The sequence below is a fragment of the Balaenoptera physalus genome (assembly GCF_965194825.1).
Source record: "Balaenoptera physalus genome assembly, chromosome: 6".
Lineage (NCBI taxonomy): Eukaryota > Metazoa > Chordata > Mammalia > Artiodactyla > Balaenopteridae > Balaenoptera > Balaenoptera physalus.
In genome coordinates, this window is record NC_138885.1 from 54,290,592 (window position 1) to 54,308,763 (window position 18,172).

The following is an 18,172-nucleotide window of genomic DNA, read 5'->3' on the forward strand; positions in this document are numbered from 1 at the left end:
GAACTGGAACTAGGATTTTTTTTAAGGTGGTAGTTGGAAGTTAAGTGGAAAAGGTAGGTTAGAGTTCTGGATACTGGGGCAAAGAATTTAGACTTTGCTTTTAAGGTAGTAGAAAAACAGCTGAAAGTATGATTGGGGAGTGGTGCTGTTACTAGTAGGGTGAAAAGGCCTTTAGACAAGGCCTAGTGTGGTATTATTAGAGACAAACTTTGTTGGTTTACTTAGAGTAGGCCTCATATTCAAGTAAAGTCTTGCTGAAAAACATTGTAAAATTCAATTTAAATTTGTCTGTTTTAGTATAAGTTGTGTGATAGGTTTTCAGTTGCATTTGACATGAGACTATGAGGTCTTGTTAACTTGCAGATAGCATTGGGCACAGAATTTTGCATGTCAGGTAATGAGAGAATTTTTTGAGGCTTTTTACCTAGACTGAGAAAGTTTAAGTTAAGATTATTTCCGTAGAATAGATTTGAATTGTACTGTTTATAGGTGGGAGAAACTTTTTTTGGTCTAAACCTCCTTTATAGTGTTTAATGGGCCACCAAAAACATGAACTTGCTTTAAAGAGCTTTTCAGAGGTTTCCTAGGAAGCCCAGCTGAATGAAATTACCTATTAAAAATGTAGTAATTTTTTCTAGGTAACAAGCCACAGGTTTATGAGATGAAAGACTACATAAATTTTGGAGTTGGTATGAATATCTGTTTTCCACTTCTGTTGCTCATGCCAATTACTATTAAAATGCCTGAAGGTAAAGGAACACTTAACAGTGATATTAAGACTAGTTGGGGGCTTCCCTGGTGGCGCAGTGGTTGAGAATCTGCCTGCCAATGCAGGGGACACGGGTTTGAGCCCTGGTCTGGGAAGATCCCACATGCCGCGGAGCAACTAGGCCCGTGAGCCACAGCTACTGACCCTGCGCGTCTGGAACTTGTGCTCCGCAACAAGAGAGGCCGCAATAGTGAGAGGCCCGCCCGCGCACGGCGATGAAGAGTGGCCCCCGCTTGCCGCAACTAGAGAAAGCCCTCGCACAGAAACGAAGACCCAACACAGCCAAAAATAAATAAATAAATAAATAATAAAAATAAAGGAATTCCTTTAAAAAAAAAAAAAAGACTAGTTGGGTAAACTAGCAGTTAAATATCAGCTTCAGAGAATCTTCACAAGTTGAAAAGTTCAATATAGTAAAAATCTCAAATATTGATCATAAGATTTTTGTGGCTTTGTGGTTCATTACCTTCTTCCTGCATTTGAAGTTGAAGCAAGTTCTGAAGAATGGAAATGGAATGACCTCTTGGAGCTGTCAGTGCCTCAGCTTACTCAGACATAGATGTGTTGATAAGGAACATGAGCACACAAGTCCAGTGGATCCATCATGCCTAGGACTTGAGTGAGGCTCAGAGAGTAAAAATTAAGCATGTTAATAATGGAAGCTTCATAGCAATGAGGGCTGTATGCAAATTGAGTGGCAAGGCATAGCAGACAGGCACATATCTCTTCTTCTCAAGCTCATGCTTCACTATCCTATCTGCCTTCACTTACAGAATACAAGTTCAAAGGTTAAAGTATTAATAATTTCAAGATGTCAGCAGTAGAGCTTTTAATCAAGCACAGGGTCCCATGTGTCTGCATAGGTGGACACACATCTATAAACCAAGCCCTGGTGATAAGTTTTTATCTTATCACTAGAAAGACAGTTCAACTATCCAACTCTAGAATCAAATTTAAAGAAATTTAAGGAAACTAAATAGTGGCAAAAGGAAAGTAAGAGGCTATTATATTGACCACTGAGGAAAGATTGTACATAAGAACTTTTTGTGCTTTACTCTTTAAGTCTTGGTTAAAAGCATTGAGCTTCAGATACTTTTTTCCTGCTAGTCTTTTTTTCTGGCTTATACCTCTTCCTTTAGAGCACTTAAAACTGTTTAAGTTGTATGGTTATTTGTGTCGTTTGTTCTCTACTAGACTACAGCTTCTTCATAGTCATTATCTTAGTAGGTTCAGTGTTGTCCCCTCTCCCTGTCCCTTTGTTTAGTATTAATTAATGTGCCTAGCACATACTAAGCATGTAAAAAACTATTTCTTGAATGAATGAACTTGAAAAGATGCCTTATAGTACCTTGTAAGTGGTCTGGTAGAAGTTTTTCAAGGACTGCTTATTTTATTTAATTTTATTCATTATTTCTACTTTTTGTGCTTTTGACCTACAACTTATACAACCAGATTACGTAAATTTTCTGGTAACACCTACATTGTCAAAATTCAATCAATTTATGTAGAGGAGTTGCCAAAAATAGTTTCATGCAGTATAAATTACAGCTCTCGGAGGACTCTGCCTCTTTGCTTTCTCCCAAGAGCTTTGTTTTGAGAGATTTTCTACTAGGTTAGTTTTATTTTGCAAGTAAGAATTGGGTATAAATATAATCAAAGTAAACTACGAGAGGTATGATTAAGAAGCACTGTTATTAAAGAACCATCTATAGACCTGTATCTTTTTAAAGACATTTTATCTTTCCTTTTAAAATCCTCGACAAATACAGTCTCTTGTTTAGTGTTTGTAGAGCCTTCTTGATAAAATAACAAATTTGCTACTTGTTAAATCTTTTATGGGCTGTTGCATGTCAGTATTTAACCATTAGTATTTTTTCTACTAATGTATGCCTTCTTTAATTGTCCAATTCATAATTCACCTTGTTAATAAAAATTTTTGTATGGATGTATATATAGAATTTATAAAAAGCTGAAGGTAGTAAAGATTTATATTAGGTGACTGTATGCTTTATCATTCAAACCAGGTCGCTTTTAAGAGACAACGCAAGTGCTATTAATAATTATCGCAGGTTAATGAGCACAAATTAGGACTTTTCTGGCCATAAACTGGGGCTGGTCTAGGCAAACCAGGCAATATGGTCCTCTCTGCCTAAAAGGAAAACAGCAGTCCTTTGCCTCACCCTTTACCTCATTCCCAGTCCCGCTTTCCTTAGGCAGCAATCCTCACCTTTTAGCTGTTTTAGGATTTACCTTCATATTTCTAAATGATGTGTTCATGATTTTTTAGTATTATATATGTGCTTTTTTATTCACCATTGTCCTTACTTCCCCTGCCCACCTCAGTCACACAGCATATTTGTAGCAAGATTGATACAGTATATGTTTACACTATCATAACTATATAAATATTAAAGAGTTCACCCAAACACTGCAGCATTTCCTTTCTCGAACAATAGCTCTGTTTTCCCAAGTTACAAAATTAATGTATTACATTTGCCCTTTGTTCTAAGTACTCAGCATTTTTCCCCCAATTGTATCATCATCTCTGCCACGAGCCAAAATAGTTTCCGTATGATGCTATTTTTTCCTGAGAGCTTTGCTTCCATTTTCAGTGATCCTGTTCCAGTCTTGATCAGTTTGCTCCCTATGCTTTCTGCGTAATTTTGTAACTGTTTCCTGGGTTCTGTGCCTGGTTCTTTAATTCTTTACACTCCCATTTTCCTAGAACCTGCTTTTCATTTAACTAACTTCCTATGGTTTTGTTTGTTTTTTAATTGTTTTTTAAAATCTTTCATGTCTGAATACTCTTTTGTCCACCTCACATTTAGTTGCTAGATTGGAGTTCAATGCTAAATTTTTTTCTCAGTACTATAGGCATTGCTTTATTGTCTTGAGAGTTTTTAAAGTTGTAATTAAGAAACCATTCTGATTACTTTTCTTTTGTATACGACCCGTTTTTCCATTCTTGTAAGTTATAGAATCTTCTCTTTATTTCTGGTGTTCTGAAATTTCAAGATGATAAATGGTACTTAGTGTTGGTCTTTTTTCTTTGATCCTGCCCAGTACTCTTGACCCCTTTCAATGCAGAGATTTGTGTCCTTCAATTCTAGAAAAGTTCTTTCGTTTCTTTGGTAATTTTCTCTACCTTATTTTCTTTTTTCTCTCTTTCTGTAACCATAGTTACCGTCAAATGATTGATAACTCCCCTGGACAATTCTCCTGTTTTTTGAGTTACATTTTCTACTTCTGGGAGGTGTCCCAGTCTTTCTGTTGGTTTATTTTAGTGTATCACATCTCTTTTTTAAGTGTGTAACATTTTGAATTTCCACAAGCTGTTCATTATACTGATTGCTTTCTCAAGCATCCTGTTCTTATTTTATGAATGAATGTCTTTTGCTCCCTTTGAGGATAGTAATTAATTAGCTCCTTTCCCCAGATTTTCTCTTAAGTTCCTTTTTTTGTTATTTACTTTAGTCTTATGGGAGGTTTTCCTTGGATACCTAGTGATCCTTGATGTTTGTCTGTTAGAGGGAAGCACTAAAAGAAGCTGATTAGAAACTCTTGGTGACTGACTAGTGGACTTTGCTTTGGGTAGGATGGTCAAATGGCAGGCTAGCTGTGTAATTGGAAGCATTCCAAATGTCAGTATCCAGAAATCTTATCTCTGGTATTTTGTTTGGTTTTCTGACAGCATTGTAAAAACAGCACCAGGAAAGAGTTTTTGGGTCTCAACATTGAATATATAGATTTTCTTTTATTCCTTATACTTAACTTTTGCAGAGATGATTGTATATTTGCTGGGGGGGGTGGGGGTGGGGTTACATGGGAGATCCTTATTCTCCAGAGAATAAATATCCTGTTTTCAGAAGAATGGTGCTAGGGGGAGAATTGGGGGTTTTACTTCTCCAAGTACAGATTTTAATTCAGCAACTCCATGCATCATCCCTTTTTTATGATACCTTGTATCTCCAGGTCTTGATTCTTTCTAGGATGCTAAAGCCAACTGCTTTGCTTCCAGTTCCTACCTCTTTCTAAAAAATACCTAGGGTGTATTTTTTATCCTCTCTGCTGAATTACTCTACCTCTCCTCCGACTTTTTTGGATTTTCCAAATATAACATTGAAATCTCTTGCCTTTTATGGTCCCTTTTCTTATTCTTTTCATAGTTAAAGCTTTTGGATTCATCGACTGTCATTTTATAAGGGTTTTGGAAAGAGGGACCAAAATAGATGCATAAGGATTACCTTGTCATGTTTAACTGGGACTTCAAACAGACCTTTTCTGATACGCTATCTTTGATTTAATCATGTCCCAGAGTATAGCTTTTACTCTGGTTTCTCGTTTGCTAGATACTCTTAGTCGAGTAATTTTAATTGATACTAGGCTTGTGTTATGTCTTTTTCATGTTTGTTGTGTATCCTACTGCAGTATAGGCCATATGTTTTGTTGATGTTTTTGCATCTTCATCCTCTTTTTTGTCATTGCTTGACACCATGTTTTTGAGGCAGATATTGAAAAAGGAAATTCTTTTGTAGTAACTTTTAAGGTAGAATGATGCCAAAACTTAGTTGATAAGTTAATGAATTGAAAGTGAATTAGATATTTTTAACTTAAATGTTTAGATTTGAAGGTTTTAATACAGCAAATATACCTATCTAGGCTGCATATCAGGCAAGTGAAGTACATTACTTTGTTATTGCCTTAATTTCAATCCACTACCAGAAAAATAAGGGAATAATTTTTGACCTTGAAAGTGGGTAACTGGGAGGAGTTGAAGAGATTATTGTGATTTCTTTTCTTTTTACTGATACTTTCTTTTGCCCTTCTCTTTTTACTCTCAAGACTGGTGGTATCTCAGCTGTTCAGAGGCCGCATTGTAAATCCTTTCCCCAGAAAACTTTAAAGTTTTTCTTTAATTTATAAAATTAATGTTTTTATAGCAGCCTTACTTGTAATAGCCTAAAACTGGAAACAGTCCAGTGTCCATCCACAGTAGAATAGACAAATAAATTGTGTGTATTGATACAGTGGAATATTATATAAACTAATTAGAGTGAACTTACTACAACTGCATGCAACAGCAGAATTAGTCTCACAAATAGAATGTTGAGCAAATGAAGCCAGACATAAAAGAATACATGTTGTATGAATCCATTTATAGAGAGAGTTAAAAAATAAGGCATAGTTAATGGTGACTCTTGGCATGTGTTGAGGAATGTTTAGTGAAGAAAACTTAGAAATTATTCTCACTTTTGAGAAGGGGAGACAGGAAAACAAATTACAGCGTGTAGTATGATGTCTTAAAAAAAGTATGTACAAAGTGGAAGTAACACTTGATCTTGTTTTAAGACTATGCCCAGGAATTGAATGGGGAATCTATAGACTTTGCAGGCACATACAAAATCCTGTGAGAGCATATTGTGTTAAAGAGTGTACAGATACTACAGTATAGCTAATGCTATGGTATGAGTATCGAACACTCATAATAGGAATAACAAGAGTCAAGAGGTAATTCGTGTAGGATTTTATTTACTTTTTTACTTTATTTACTTATTTAGGCTGTGCCGGGTCTTAGTTGTGGCACTCGGACTTCTTAGTTGTGGCATGCAGAGTCTTAGTTGCAGCATGCATGCGGGATCTACTTCCCTGACCAGGGATCAGACCCGAGCCCCCTGCATTGGGAGTGCGGAGTCTTACCAACTGGACCACTAGGGAAGTCCCTAGGATTTTATATAGAGAGGAAATTGAATAAAGAAAAGAGCTCAGACTTTAGAAACAACAAACCTTAGTTTCTCATCACCACTTTTATCATGTTTGCTTCATTTTATGGGCAATAGGGAACCTTTGATGGACTTCAGACCTCTTCCTGTAGAAGGAGAGTGATGATAATCTCACAGTTTACCATACCATATTTGGTTAATTTGCATGGTTAATTCTTGATTTGAGCTGATCATTAAGGAGAGGATTAAGAATCAAAGGTTTGCATGTTTTCCAAAAGGCAATTAATCAAAATTTGCATTTCACAGGAAACATTAAGAATGGAGTCTAAACCTTCAAGGATTCCAAGAAGAATTTCTGTTCAACCCACTAGCTCTTTAAGTGCTAGGATGATGTCTGGAAGCAGAGGAAGTAGTTTAAATGATACCTATCACTCAAGGGACTCTTCGTTTAGACTGGATTCTGAATATCAGGTAACATCTTAATTTGGAATGTGTGTACATACACAGTCTCATTTTCAAAATCCTTGGGGCCATATGATTTTCTGGATTTTAGAAAAGTAGTAGAGTGTTTTTATAACACCCTCAGCTGGATCTGAGGCATCCTGTAATCAAAAGATTAATATATCTGCAGCAAACTGATTTAATGTTCCACACTAGCAAAAACTTAATGTTTTTCAAAGTTTTGAACTTAAGAATTTTGAATAAGGGATTGTGGTCATAAATAAAATGTTCATAGTTTCCAAAGACTTGGAAACCTTTTAACCTAAAAGCATTGAAGTATCAGTTGAATTAACAGGCTGTCTTTTACATGAATTATGGGTTTTATTTTTACAGTTAGTAATGAGTTTGCATTGATTCATAATCTACATAAAGCAATCTAAGTTCCTTTTATGTAGCTAATTTTCCTTAGGACCAATAACACTTTGGTTTTTGAAATAGTTTATTAGTGTTATAACAATGGTTGTAGTATAAACAGTGTAGATTTCAGAGGCATGGTTTGTAGCTTTAAAGCAGTTTATCTTGCTCATCTTTCAGATGTTAAGTTTATTGCATTATTGGCTGAACACCTCATTAAATCGCAGGAGATTTGCAAAAGTCTGATGTTTCGGTAACTGACTCTAAGAGAATCCTTTAGTGAAAATGTCTGTTTAAGTCTTAAGTAATATTTATATATTTATATATCATGCAATGTACTATATGACAAGGTCATTCGAAAGTTCTTCTGTGTAGTAACAAGCATTTTATAAAATACTCAGAGAAAGACAAATGAAATAAAATAATTTCTCTAAAATGCCCATATTTACTGCCAACCTGCTGACATTATGTGTACTGTTTACTTGGACTTATTTTAAATGTTGTTTGATAATGTATTTTTTTTACTCTGTTGCTAGGCAAGAATATGCTTGCCAGAGGTGCAGAATAACATATTTTCCATTCTACAGAAATGTTGTGGGTTAAATGATTGTGACTTGTTAAGAGCACACAATTGGGGTTTTTTCCTATATTAATAAAATTTTGTCTACTGATCTTTGTCTAATTTTTCGTATAGCTAATTAGTGAGGAACACAGACTCTGAAACCAGACTAAAAGTCTTGAATATATTTAGAAAACTTATTGACAGTCACTTTAAAATAATATTTTCAGACTTCTTCTTCCAGCTTGTTCTTAATGTCATAGATTATTCTGAAAGTCTAATTTTTCATTGTGGAAGTTAAACAAATGCAAACATGTAAAAAAAATTTAAGTGTTTTATTGATTCTTAATAAGATTAATCAGTTTTATAAATTTTAGTGTTTTCCTTAATGTTTTTCAGTTATTTTAAGTGGTTTCCAATCTTTTTTTTTTCTTTCTTTAATGGGTTATACGAATATTTCCAATCTTGTCAACTATTCGTAGGCTGCTTTGCTCTTTTAGTTTTGATTTAGGAACTGAAATTCCTGTGTTCTTGAGGAAAGTACTTTTCTGTTTCCTCTTCTGTGAAATGATGATAATGGTAATTTTCTCACACAGTTACTGTTAAAATTAATTGGAAGAAATAATACATGTAAAGCACTTAGAACAACAGTGCCTGGAACCTAGTAAGAGTTCAGATGTTACAGGTTATAATTATGATTGTTACTGCTGTTATCATTTCCTGGGTTTGCATTGGTTTAAATAGATAATTAATATCCTTAGGGGACAGTATAATATGTTATCAGAATATTAAAATTATATATCACACATTTAGTTTTATTTAATATTCTTAAGATTATTCAGCAAGATGTGTATTTAATGAATGAAAGAGACCTTTGAATATCAAAGGGAGCTTTTTTGGTTAATTGCTGATATTTTCTGACTCAAAACTGTCTGAGACACAACACTCCCCCCCCCCCTTTTTTTTTAAATAAATTTATTTGTTTATTTATTTATTGGCTGCGTTGGGTCTTCATTGCTGTGCGCGGGCTTTCTCTAGTTGCGGCCAGCGGGGGCTACTCTGTGTTGCAGTGTGCGGGCTTCTCATTGTGGTGGCTTCTCTTTGTTGTGGAGCACAGGCTGTAGGCACGCGGGCTGCAGTAGTTGTGGCTCGCAGGCTCTAGAGCGCAGACTCAGTAGTTGTGGCACACGGGCTTAGTTGCTCCGCAGCATATGGGATCTTCCCGGACCAGGGATCAAACCCGTGTCTCCTGCATTGGCAGGTGGATTCTTAACCACTGTGCCACCAGGGAAGTCCCTCCCCTTCTTTATTATACTTAGTGAACCTGAAGCTTCAGAAAAGAGGGTCAGAACAGGGCATAGTAGTTCAATCTCATTTACATTATGGATCAGATGATAAGAAAACACCTTATTTATACAGTGCTTGACATTTTGCAGCACATTTTTAATTTTTAATCTTAGTTAAATAGGACAGATGCTTGTGTTATTTCATAAATAAAGATCTGAAATCTGGAAAGATAAGTGGTTTCTCCCAGTCACAGGATTAGTATACAGTGTACCTGAGCTGAAGAATCTAAGACTTCTGGATAGCATTGTGTCTTTGGGAAATGTAGGTTCTAAGTTCCAAACAATTGATTTTCTAAATGTCTTTTGGTTCTTGGCCATTTGTAAGCTGGGCTGCCTCTGCTATTAATCTTGCTGATATTTCTGTTACTCTATCTTTAAATTTTTGTTACAATTTGAATGGTAGAAAACTGTGATCACCTTAATCTCTTTGGTAACAGTAAGTAGAATATTAGATATTTTTGGAAAGAAAATTTAATTTATGTAATTCATATTGTTAAAAGTGAAAATTTGGGAGTATTCTGTGAATATGTAATTATTTTTGTTACTTTTATATATTTTTCTGTAACTTAATTTGAGCAACCCCTAATCCCACTTCCTGCTTTGTGGAAAGATTGATTACTTTTAATATGAAATAATAAAAAATAGGCTTTTTATGGAGGTTCTAGGTGCTTTTTACAGTTTTTTTACATCTTTTTCTAGTTTGTATATTAAGTTACAGAACTCAGTACTATTGCATATTTTGCAAAGTATGTATTTTCAAGAATTAAAATAACCAATGGTCATTAACCTTTTTCTTGCTCATTTTGGTTTGTTTGTTTATCTGCTACAGAGGTAGTTTCCAGGGAAATACATACACATATACATACATACACACACAAAATTAGACAAGAATATGAAAATAGTTTGAAATGCAATCAGGAAAATACAAATAAAATACTGAGAGTGAGTTAAGGTTGGCTATAACATTGATATGCATTTGTAAGCCCTTGCAGTATTCTAAAGTTAAACTCCGGCCCTTGTGTGGGTGTCAGGGAGATCACAGGGAAACACAACCAGGTCTAAAAGGTGTTTTGTTCATAAGGAAAAGGAAGCAATGCTTGGCAGTTTAGTCTGAAAGCGGGGACAGTGAATGATATAGAAGACAGTGTCTTTAGGGCAGTATTCATACTATAAGTATATACCTAGTTTAGTGAAACTATTTCTTGGTAAACAGTATATGCAAAGGACATGATGTCAAAGTACAGGTCAGTGAAAACAGTTCTGTAAAGGGACAACAGAGTGATCTAAATATTAACATTCTTGTAGTCTATCTTGATCCAGATATTAATCCTAGGATATTTTGAGGGATAAATGGACTCCTAGTCATTCCATTTTGTGTAAATATAAGGTTTCTTACCTAGATTTCTCATAAAGTTGGGCATCATGAATCCATACATTCTTAAGATCAGCTGTCTTTTTTGTGATAATTGAGAAGACTTACTATAATTATTAGTTAGTTCCAGGAGTTTTTCTTTCAGATTTTTTGTGTAATCATGTCATCTGCAAGTAAGGTCTTTCTTCCCAATCTGTATACCTTTTACTTTATTTTCTTGCCTTATTGCATTAGCTAGAACTTCCAGTACAGTGTTGAAAAAAGAGTGGTGAAGTGAAAATAACAAAGATCAGAACATAAATAAATGAAATAGAGATTAAAAAGACAAAAAGATAAGTGAAACTAAGAGGTGGCTTTTTGAAAAGATAAACCAAATAGACATATCTTTAGCTAGACTCACCAAGAAAAAAAAGACTCAAATAAATAAAATCAAAAATGAAAAAGGAGATGTTACAAATTTGCTCATATTTTGCTCACATTTTGTTCAGGATTTTTGCAGCTGTGTTCATGAGAGATAATGCTCTATAGATTTCTTTCCTTATGTCTTTGTCTGGTTTTGGAATTAAGGCAGTGCTTGCCTCATCATATCATAGAATGAGTTAGGAAGTATTTTCTCTGCTGCTTTCCTCTGAAGGAGATTGTAGAGAATTAGTATAACTTCTTCCTTAAATGTTTGATTGAATTCTCCAGTGAACCCATGTGGCTTGGTGTTTTCTGTTTTGAAAGCTTACTCTTGATTCAGTTTATGAGTTATAAGTTTTTATATATTCTAGTTACAAGTTCCTAATTAGATATATGATTTACAAATATTTTCTCATTAAGGTTCTTTTTTGCTGTACTGTTTTAAGGGCATTTGCATTGGGAATATTTTTTAACCTTTTTTAGAAGTAATTATTTTCTGAATGCAAATACTGACTTATACAGTACTAATGGTAAATAAATAATGATTTCATTGACTGTCCTTCCCGAAAACCTCTTGTTGGAAGGGCAACCTAAATAAGTATCATGAAGATAAAAATAAGTAAGTAAATAAAATGAAAATTGGATGCCTGCTAGTAGTTACAGAATGTTTGTAAACTTCCCTTCCGTCCATTAAGTTTTCAAACTGTTTCATATGATTTCTCAGATACACAAAGTAGTATTCAGCTACTTTGGTTGGGCTAGACAGCCCCCTGCACATACCATACAATTTTCCTTTCTAATCACAGATAGCCTTTTGAGTTGAGAGTAACTCATAAAAATTGTTTATTACAGGAGCCAAATCTGTTACTTATTTGGGGTAGAGACTGGAAATTTAGTGAAAATGAGAGAGAACTCCATGGAACTTGAATGGATATTTAATAATTCTATCCACCTCTTATTTTCATATGAATGTTCTTAGTCTGGAGGTAATGAATGCAAAAAGATTAATTGGACTTATAAAATTAAAAAACTAGTGAGTCAAGTGATACCATGAAGAGAGTGAAAAGACAACTTACAGAATGGGAGGAAATATTTGTAAACGATACGCTCTCTGACAAGGAACTTGTAACCAGACTATGTAAAGAACTCTTACATCCTAACAAAAAAACCCCAGTTTAAAATGGGTGAAGGACCTGAATAGACATTTGTCCAAAGATATACAAATGGCCAATGAACGCATAAATAGACGCTCAACATCATCAACCATTAGGAAATACAGATGTACACTATAATGAGACACCACTTCATACCCACTAGAATGGCTAAAATAAAATTAAAAATTGAGACAATAACAAGAGTTGACAACGTTGTGGAGAAATTTGAACCCTCATAAATTGCTCATGGGGTTTTAAACTGGTACAGCCACTTTGGAAAACAGTTTATTAATTTTTCTAAAAGTCAAACTTTGAGGTATTATATGACCCATTAGTTACACCCAAGAAAATTAGAAACATGTCTACACAAAACTTGAACACAAACGTTCATAGTAGCATTATTCATAACAGCTAAGAAGTGGAAACGACCCCAAAAGTACTTTTTTAAGCATCTGGTGTCTGCAAGGCAGTATACTTAAGTATACTTTGGAGACAGACTCTCCCTGATTTCGTTTGGCCACCAATAGTTCTAGATAGCAAAAGAGATAAGATAGTGTATAAATGAACCCCATACTTTAATTGTTAAAAGAATTCAGAGGGGAAAAAAGCTAATTGCTTCAGACTGAGAATATTTGAACAGTGGACAAAATTGGATTGGTAGGAACCAGGGAAAAGTTTGATTTTGAATTTAAGCCAGCAGAAAAACTGGTCAGAACTTAATTTTCCTCTCCTATACTGATATTAACAAGTATTTTTGTCTCTGGGATGACATACAGGCTACCTTTTAGAGTTGTGAGTCATGAAAATTGCCGAACAGTGAGTGTGTCTTTATCTCACCAGTGGCCAGTGCCAGAAAACTGTGGAGTGGCTTTATAGACTTTCTGTTCATTTCTCACGTTGTCTCTAAATTTGATGAATTTTTATCTTTTATAATGGCTCTCTATTCCCATTACTTTCGTCCCAAGGATTTATTTCTTGCTAGTCCAGTGACTTCCTGATTTGCCCACTTTTTGTCCATCCCACCCTTTTAACCTTCCACAGTGCTCTAAAGATCTTTCTAAGTAGTTGATCTGATGGTATTACCTCCTTCAGTAGCTCCTAAAGTCTTATTTGTGGAGGTGCTATTCAATAACAATTTGTCCAGTCCATGCAAAATGAGAAAAATAAGGACAAGTTAGGAATTTTGTACAGGTAAAATTTATTCATCTTACAAGTCTGTTTTATTCTGTTATGTTCTTGTTTTAGGAGCATATAAAATGCCCTTTTTAAAAGATTGGGGATGGGGTTAGGTGGTATTTGCTATTTTCATTTTCCTTACCTGTCAAAGTTCTTTCTAAATTTTAAATCAAACCATTTTTTTTTTTTAATTTTGGTCTTTGATATTCAAAGGTCTTAGAACCACTGGCCTGCAGGATTAAGTCCCTGATACCTTGACAATGGCACATAAAATGATTTCATTTTGAAATATCTCATGAATTTCATCTCATGTGCTACTCCAGTTCATTGATTGGGGGCTCTGTGGACAACTTGGTGTGGAAGGCTTGTGAGACCAAGTTTGTGCTAAGCTGAGGAGTTCTACATTTAATTAGCAAAATATTGAATGGGCAAGGGATGGATGAAATCTTGATATGCCCATTCCTACTTTTTCAGCTTTGCATCTTCTGCTTTTCCATGTATGTGCACAGTTTATTCTGTAGAGTTACCATGGACTAATACAGTTCCCTGAATGCATGCAGTATGCTTCTCATAATTAAAAGATAATCGGAGATCAAGTAAGTAGTGATGCCTTAGAAGAATTCCCATGGCAGAATAGTTAAGACATCTTTTTATCTTTTTGTGTTGTCTGTCTATAATCTCCTTCCTCATTTGTCTACTCAGTGAACTCCAGTTATCACCTATGAATTCTTCCCTGCTTTCCTCAGACATAGTTTTTTCTTTTCTGTAAAACTTTCAACATATCTCCTATTACAGTACTTATTTATATTATACCTATTTATTTGTTTATCTGTACTCTAAAACTCTTTGATGGGACACATTATTTGGGCTCTTATGTTTATAATACTAGGTTAATATAGACTGAATTTATGGCCTATGATAACATTCCATTTTTAACTTTTCTTTTGTCAAGAAATATAACACTTTAAAGAACATTGTTTCATTTTAATATTCTTCGATAAAATGAACTACTTACCATCTACTTACATGTTAAAATGGTTTATAAATGTCTTTTTTCCTTTATTTCCTAGAATAATAGTTATTTCCTAGAAATAACTTTTATGTTAGGGGTGTCTTCAAGCAATTCAGAGATTATGTGCCAAATTCGTCCTTCTTGGTCTCTTTCTGTGTGTGTGCATGTGTATGTGTGTGTGTGTGTGTGTGTGTGTGTGTATTTGTACATTGTAACTTCTGTGTTATTTCATGTTGTTGTACATATAATTATATGTTTAAAGAGGAAACCTTCAGCTTAGAGTTTTACAGTATGTAATTTTAGCTGTTTCTTCCTTTACTGATGAAGAAATTCCATATATTAGGATTTTTTTTTTAGTACCATTTGTAGTGTTTTACTGTATTCCTGAGAATGGACATAAGATCCAGATACATGTTATATTAGTTGAAAATCTTATTTTTATACTGGAGTATTCACAGTCACTTTCTATATTAGTGCCTTTCTTGGTGTTCTATCTCTAAGAAGAGGAAACAAGGTTCCTCAAAAGGTTAATATTAAACCAGGAGAACAAAATGATTACATATAAAGTTTTTACTCCTCAGTGTTTCCTAGCCTAGTGTTTATATTCAGTTACATAGAAGACATAATCTAAATCAGATTGGTTACCTAGCAAAGTACAATTACAGTATAAAGTAAAGGGACAAGTGGTAGAAGGGAACAAAGACTATGAAAAACCTACATGGTAGAAAAATTTGTGCCTGTGAGGAATGAATGGTCCTTGGGAATTTATTAGAGCACTGTAGATTAAATGTAATATTTAAATTTAATATTTAAAAATTGCAAGTGTTTTATTGTTCCTTTAAAAAAATTTTTTTAACTTACAGTCTACATCAGCATCAGCATCTGCATTACCATTTCAGTCTACATGGTATAGTGAGTCTGAGATAACTCAGGGAGCACGCTCAAGATCGCAAAACCAGCAACGGGATCATGATTCAAAAAGACCTAAACTTTCCTGTACAAACTGTACATCTACCTCAGCTGGGAGAAGTGTTGGACATGGTTTAAATGCAGTATCAGGTAATAATTAAATTTGTATACATATAAGTCACTGTATATGTATTTTGGACAAAAGCCCTTTTCCCAATATGTAGTGTATTAATAAGCAAGTAGATTGCACATAAGACTGGGTCAGAAATAGAGCAGAGTTTCCAAAATCTTACCTTAAGTTAGTGCTAGAACTGAAATTAACTCTTCATCTTGGATTTTTGTTCTAAATTTGGTACAGATATCTTACACAAACAGGATATTAGCAGATTTTAATTAATTAGAATAGCTGATTCGTATGGTAATAAAATTTGTAAAAGTGACATGTATTCTGCTGGTTATTATAGGAGGTAAATTTTTAAATTGTTACTAAGAAAGCCAAATTTACTGATACATGTTAAAAATGTTTCCTTAGCGTATTTTTTGTAAATAATAAACATTGTGCTGTATGACACATATTTTCAGAAAATGTAGAAATTCTTTAGTTAAACAAAAAATAGTTGGTGGTATTCTAGTGGGAGTTCTATATAAGGAATTAGAAAGCTATGGTTCTAGTCCTCTAACTATGTGACATTGGACAAGTCACTTTACCACTCTGGTATGAAAGACTTATGCATAAAGCTCCATGCTTAGTATCTTGTACTCACAGATACTAAGATACAGGCACACATTTGTTGCACAAATTGAAAAGATCTTTTGTTGAGAGGTACTTTCTCACTTACACTTCTCTTCAGATGAAACACTAGCCAATGCCTGAAATAGTTTTAAGGTAAGATAAAACTTGTGATGACACAGTTGGAGAATAAAATTCTTGAAATGCATATGTACTACTAATTGAATTAGTGTAAGCGATTCCTTTCTATTTCGATAAGCAGGACTGCCATGGGGAAGACACTGCCCATCTGAAGGATATTAAGAGTAGTGTGATGGGTAAGAGCAGACTGACCTTAACTTTGTAGACAAATACCATTGTGTAGAGATACTTTTGTTCTCCTCTGGTCTGTGAAAGCATAGCATTAACCCTGGGCCGTTTCCCTTAACGAAGGGAAATTATTAAGGCTGTTAGGAGTAGGAGAGGAAGACCCAGAATTTCAAGGTAAATGGTGAGGGGGGAAAGTTTTGAGACTTAATTTTTAATTTCTTTTTAAATGAAATCATATCTAACAAAGTTTAGATTATAATTGCAACGATACATTATTTCTTAGCATAAGAATGAACCAAGTATGGCGGCAATAATAGTTCTGGCAAAATAGTATTATAACCTACAGTAAAACCTCTTTCATTTCAAGATGGCTTTGATTTTTATTTTGGCTGTTCTCCAATGTCACTTTGATCAACTTCATGAAATTCTGCATCTTTGGCAAGCTTTATATTTTTGTTCTGTAATTTTACGTCATGTTTATATTGTACCGTCAGATGTTCTAGAGAGTGAGACATTGGCAACCTAGATGGGAGTAGATTATAGTATTAGAGAAGAATGTGTTTGAGTAGGAGATAATTTTATAAGTGATTAGTTCACTAGTGAATAATTTATGTTTTGCTCAGTTTTGCTTTTGATTGCGACTATGTAACTGGGGACTCCTGTAATAAACCATAATTACCTCTCTGTGTAATACTGAAGGTCTGTTTGTCATCAGAAACCTTGAAAGCTCTCTCTGAATTAAGACTTCTTCAATTATTTTAAGATTCTTCTTGGAGGCATAGTCAAGTTCCCAGATCTTCATCAGTGGTCCTTGGATCATTTGGAACTGACTTAATGAGAGAGAGGAGAGCAGATTCCTCCATTAGTAATCTTATGGATTATAGTCACCGAAGTGGTGATTTCACAACTTCATCGTGTATGTATAAACTATATTGTTATGCATAATTTATCTAATAATGTTACATTTTTGTCTTTGTATGTATCGTTAAAATCACAGTACAAAGGAACAAATGAAGTGAATATTATGAAGGTTTAGAATACAGGATAGCTTGATATGTTTTCAGCCTTATTTGTCGTTTTACTTTTAAAAATGTAAACAATATAAAATATTTAGATATACATGGGTATCCAGATTCTGTCTGCCTATAATTTTTTCACTCTTAAGAATGTATGTTTTACATATACTTGATAATTCTTGTATACTACAGTATAATTTGCCTTGTGAATTAACTAAAACTTGAAATCATCATTTTAAGACATAATTTAGAATTCCTTTAGTAGTTTAACATGAATTTGTCTTTATTTTCATTTAGTTGAAATAAAGACCCACACTGTTTGTGTCAGTGTACATAAGCTAAAACTTTAAAAAAATAGAAGTCCAATGCACTATCCATTGTGCGTCAGAGCCACCTTAAAAAAAAAAATGCCATAAAACAATAATACTAAATAACTGAAGATAAAAGGTGCTAATTGAAGTTGACAAATATAGCAGACAGAAGTGGAATTTGATTTACAGAGAAGAAAATACATTTCTATTTAAAGGTTTAACTAGATTATTTTAAATAATCCTATTGGGGCAAGCCGTTGCTTTATTTAAGACAAATGAAAGCATCTTTTCATTTGCTTGGCTTTGGGTGGAGGAGCTTTAGTAGACAGTGTCGGTAGCTTCTAGGTTTGGGGGGTAAAAATGTACAGAATAGAATTGATTTAGTCCCTAACAGTTAATCCTTCCATGAGGCACCATGTATTAGCACAGTAGCAATCTAGCTGTTAAACTAGATGTATGGATGAATATTCTTTATGAAGGAATGCTTTGGTATTTCTCATTCCATTTAATGATTAGAACCATCAGTAGTGTA

General features: G+C 34.2%; 1 protein-coding gene across 6 annotated transcripts in view; it reads left to right on the forward strand.

The window, feature by feature from the left end:
* MARCHF7 (membrane associated ring-CH-type finger 7) overlaps positions 1–18,172 on the forward strand; it is a 45,257-nt gene that overhangs the window by 7,890 nt on the left and 19,195 nt on the right. For 5 of the 6 annotated variants that reach the window (XR_014264633.1, XR_014264634.1, XM_082465002.1 and 2 more), the window contains 3 exons: positions 6,796–6,960; positions 15,229–15,424; positions 17,077–17,229. Coding sequence is in view for 3 of the 6 variants with exons in the window: in XM_082465003.1 (XP_082321129.1) it covers positions 6,796–6,960; positions 15,229–15,424; positions 17,077–17,229 (514 nt within the window). In the remaining 3 variants the exon portion in view is untranslated. The remainder of the gene's footprint in view (positions 1–6,795; positions 6,961–15,228; positions 15,425–17,076; positions 17,230–18,172) is intronic. The other variant, XR_014264632.1, reaches the window with a different exon arrangement.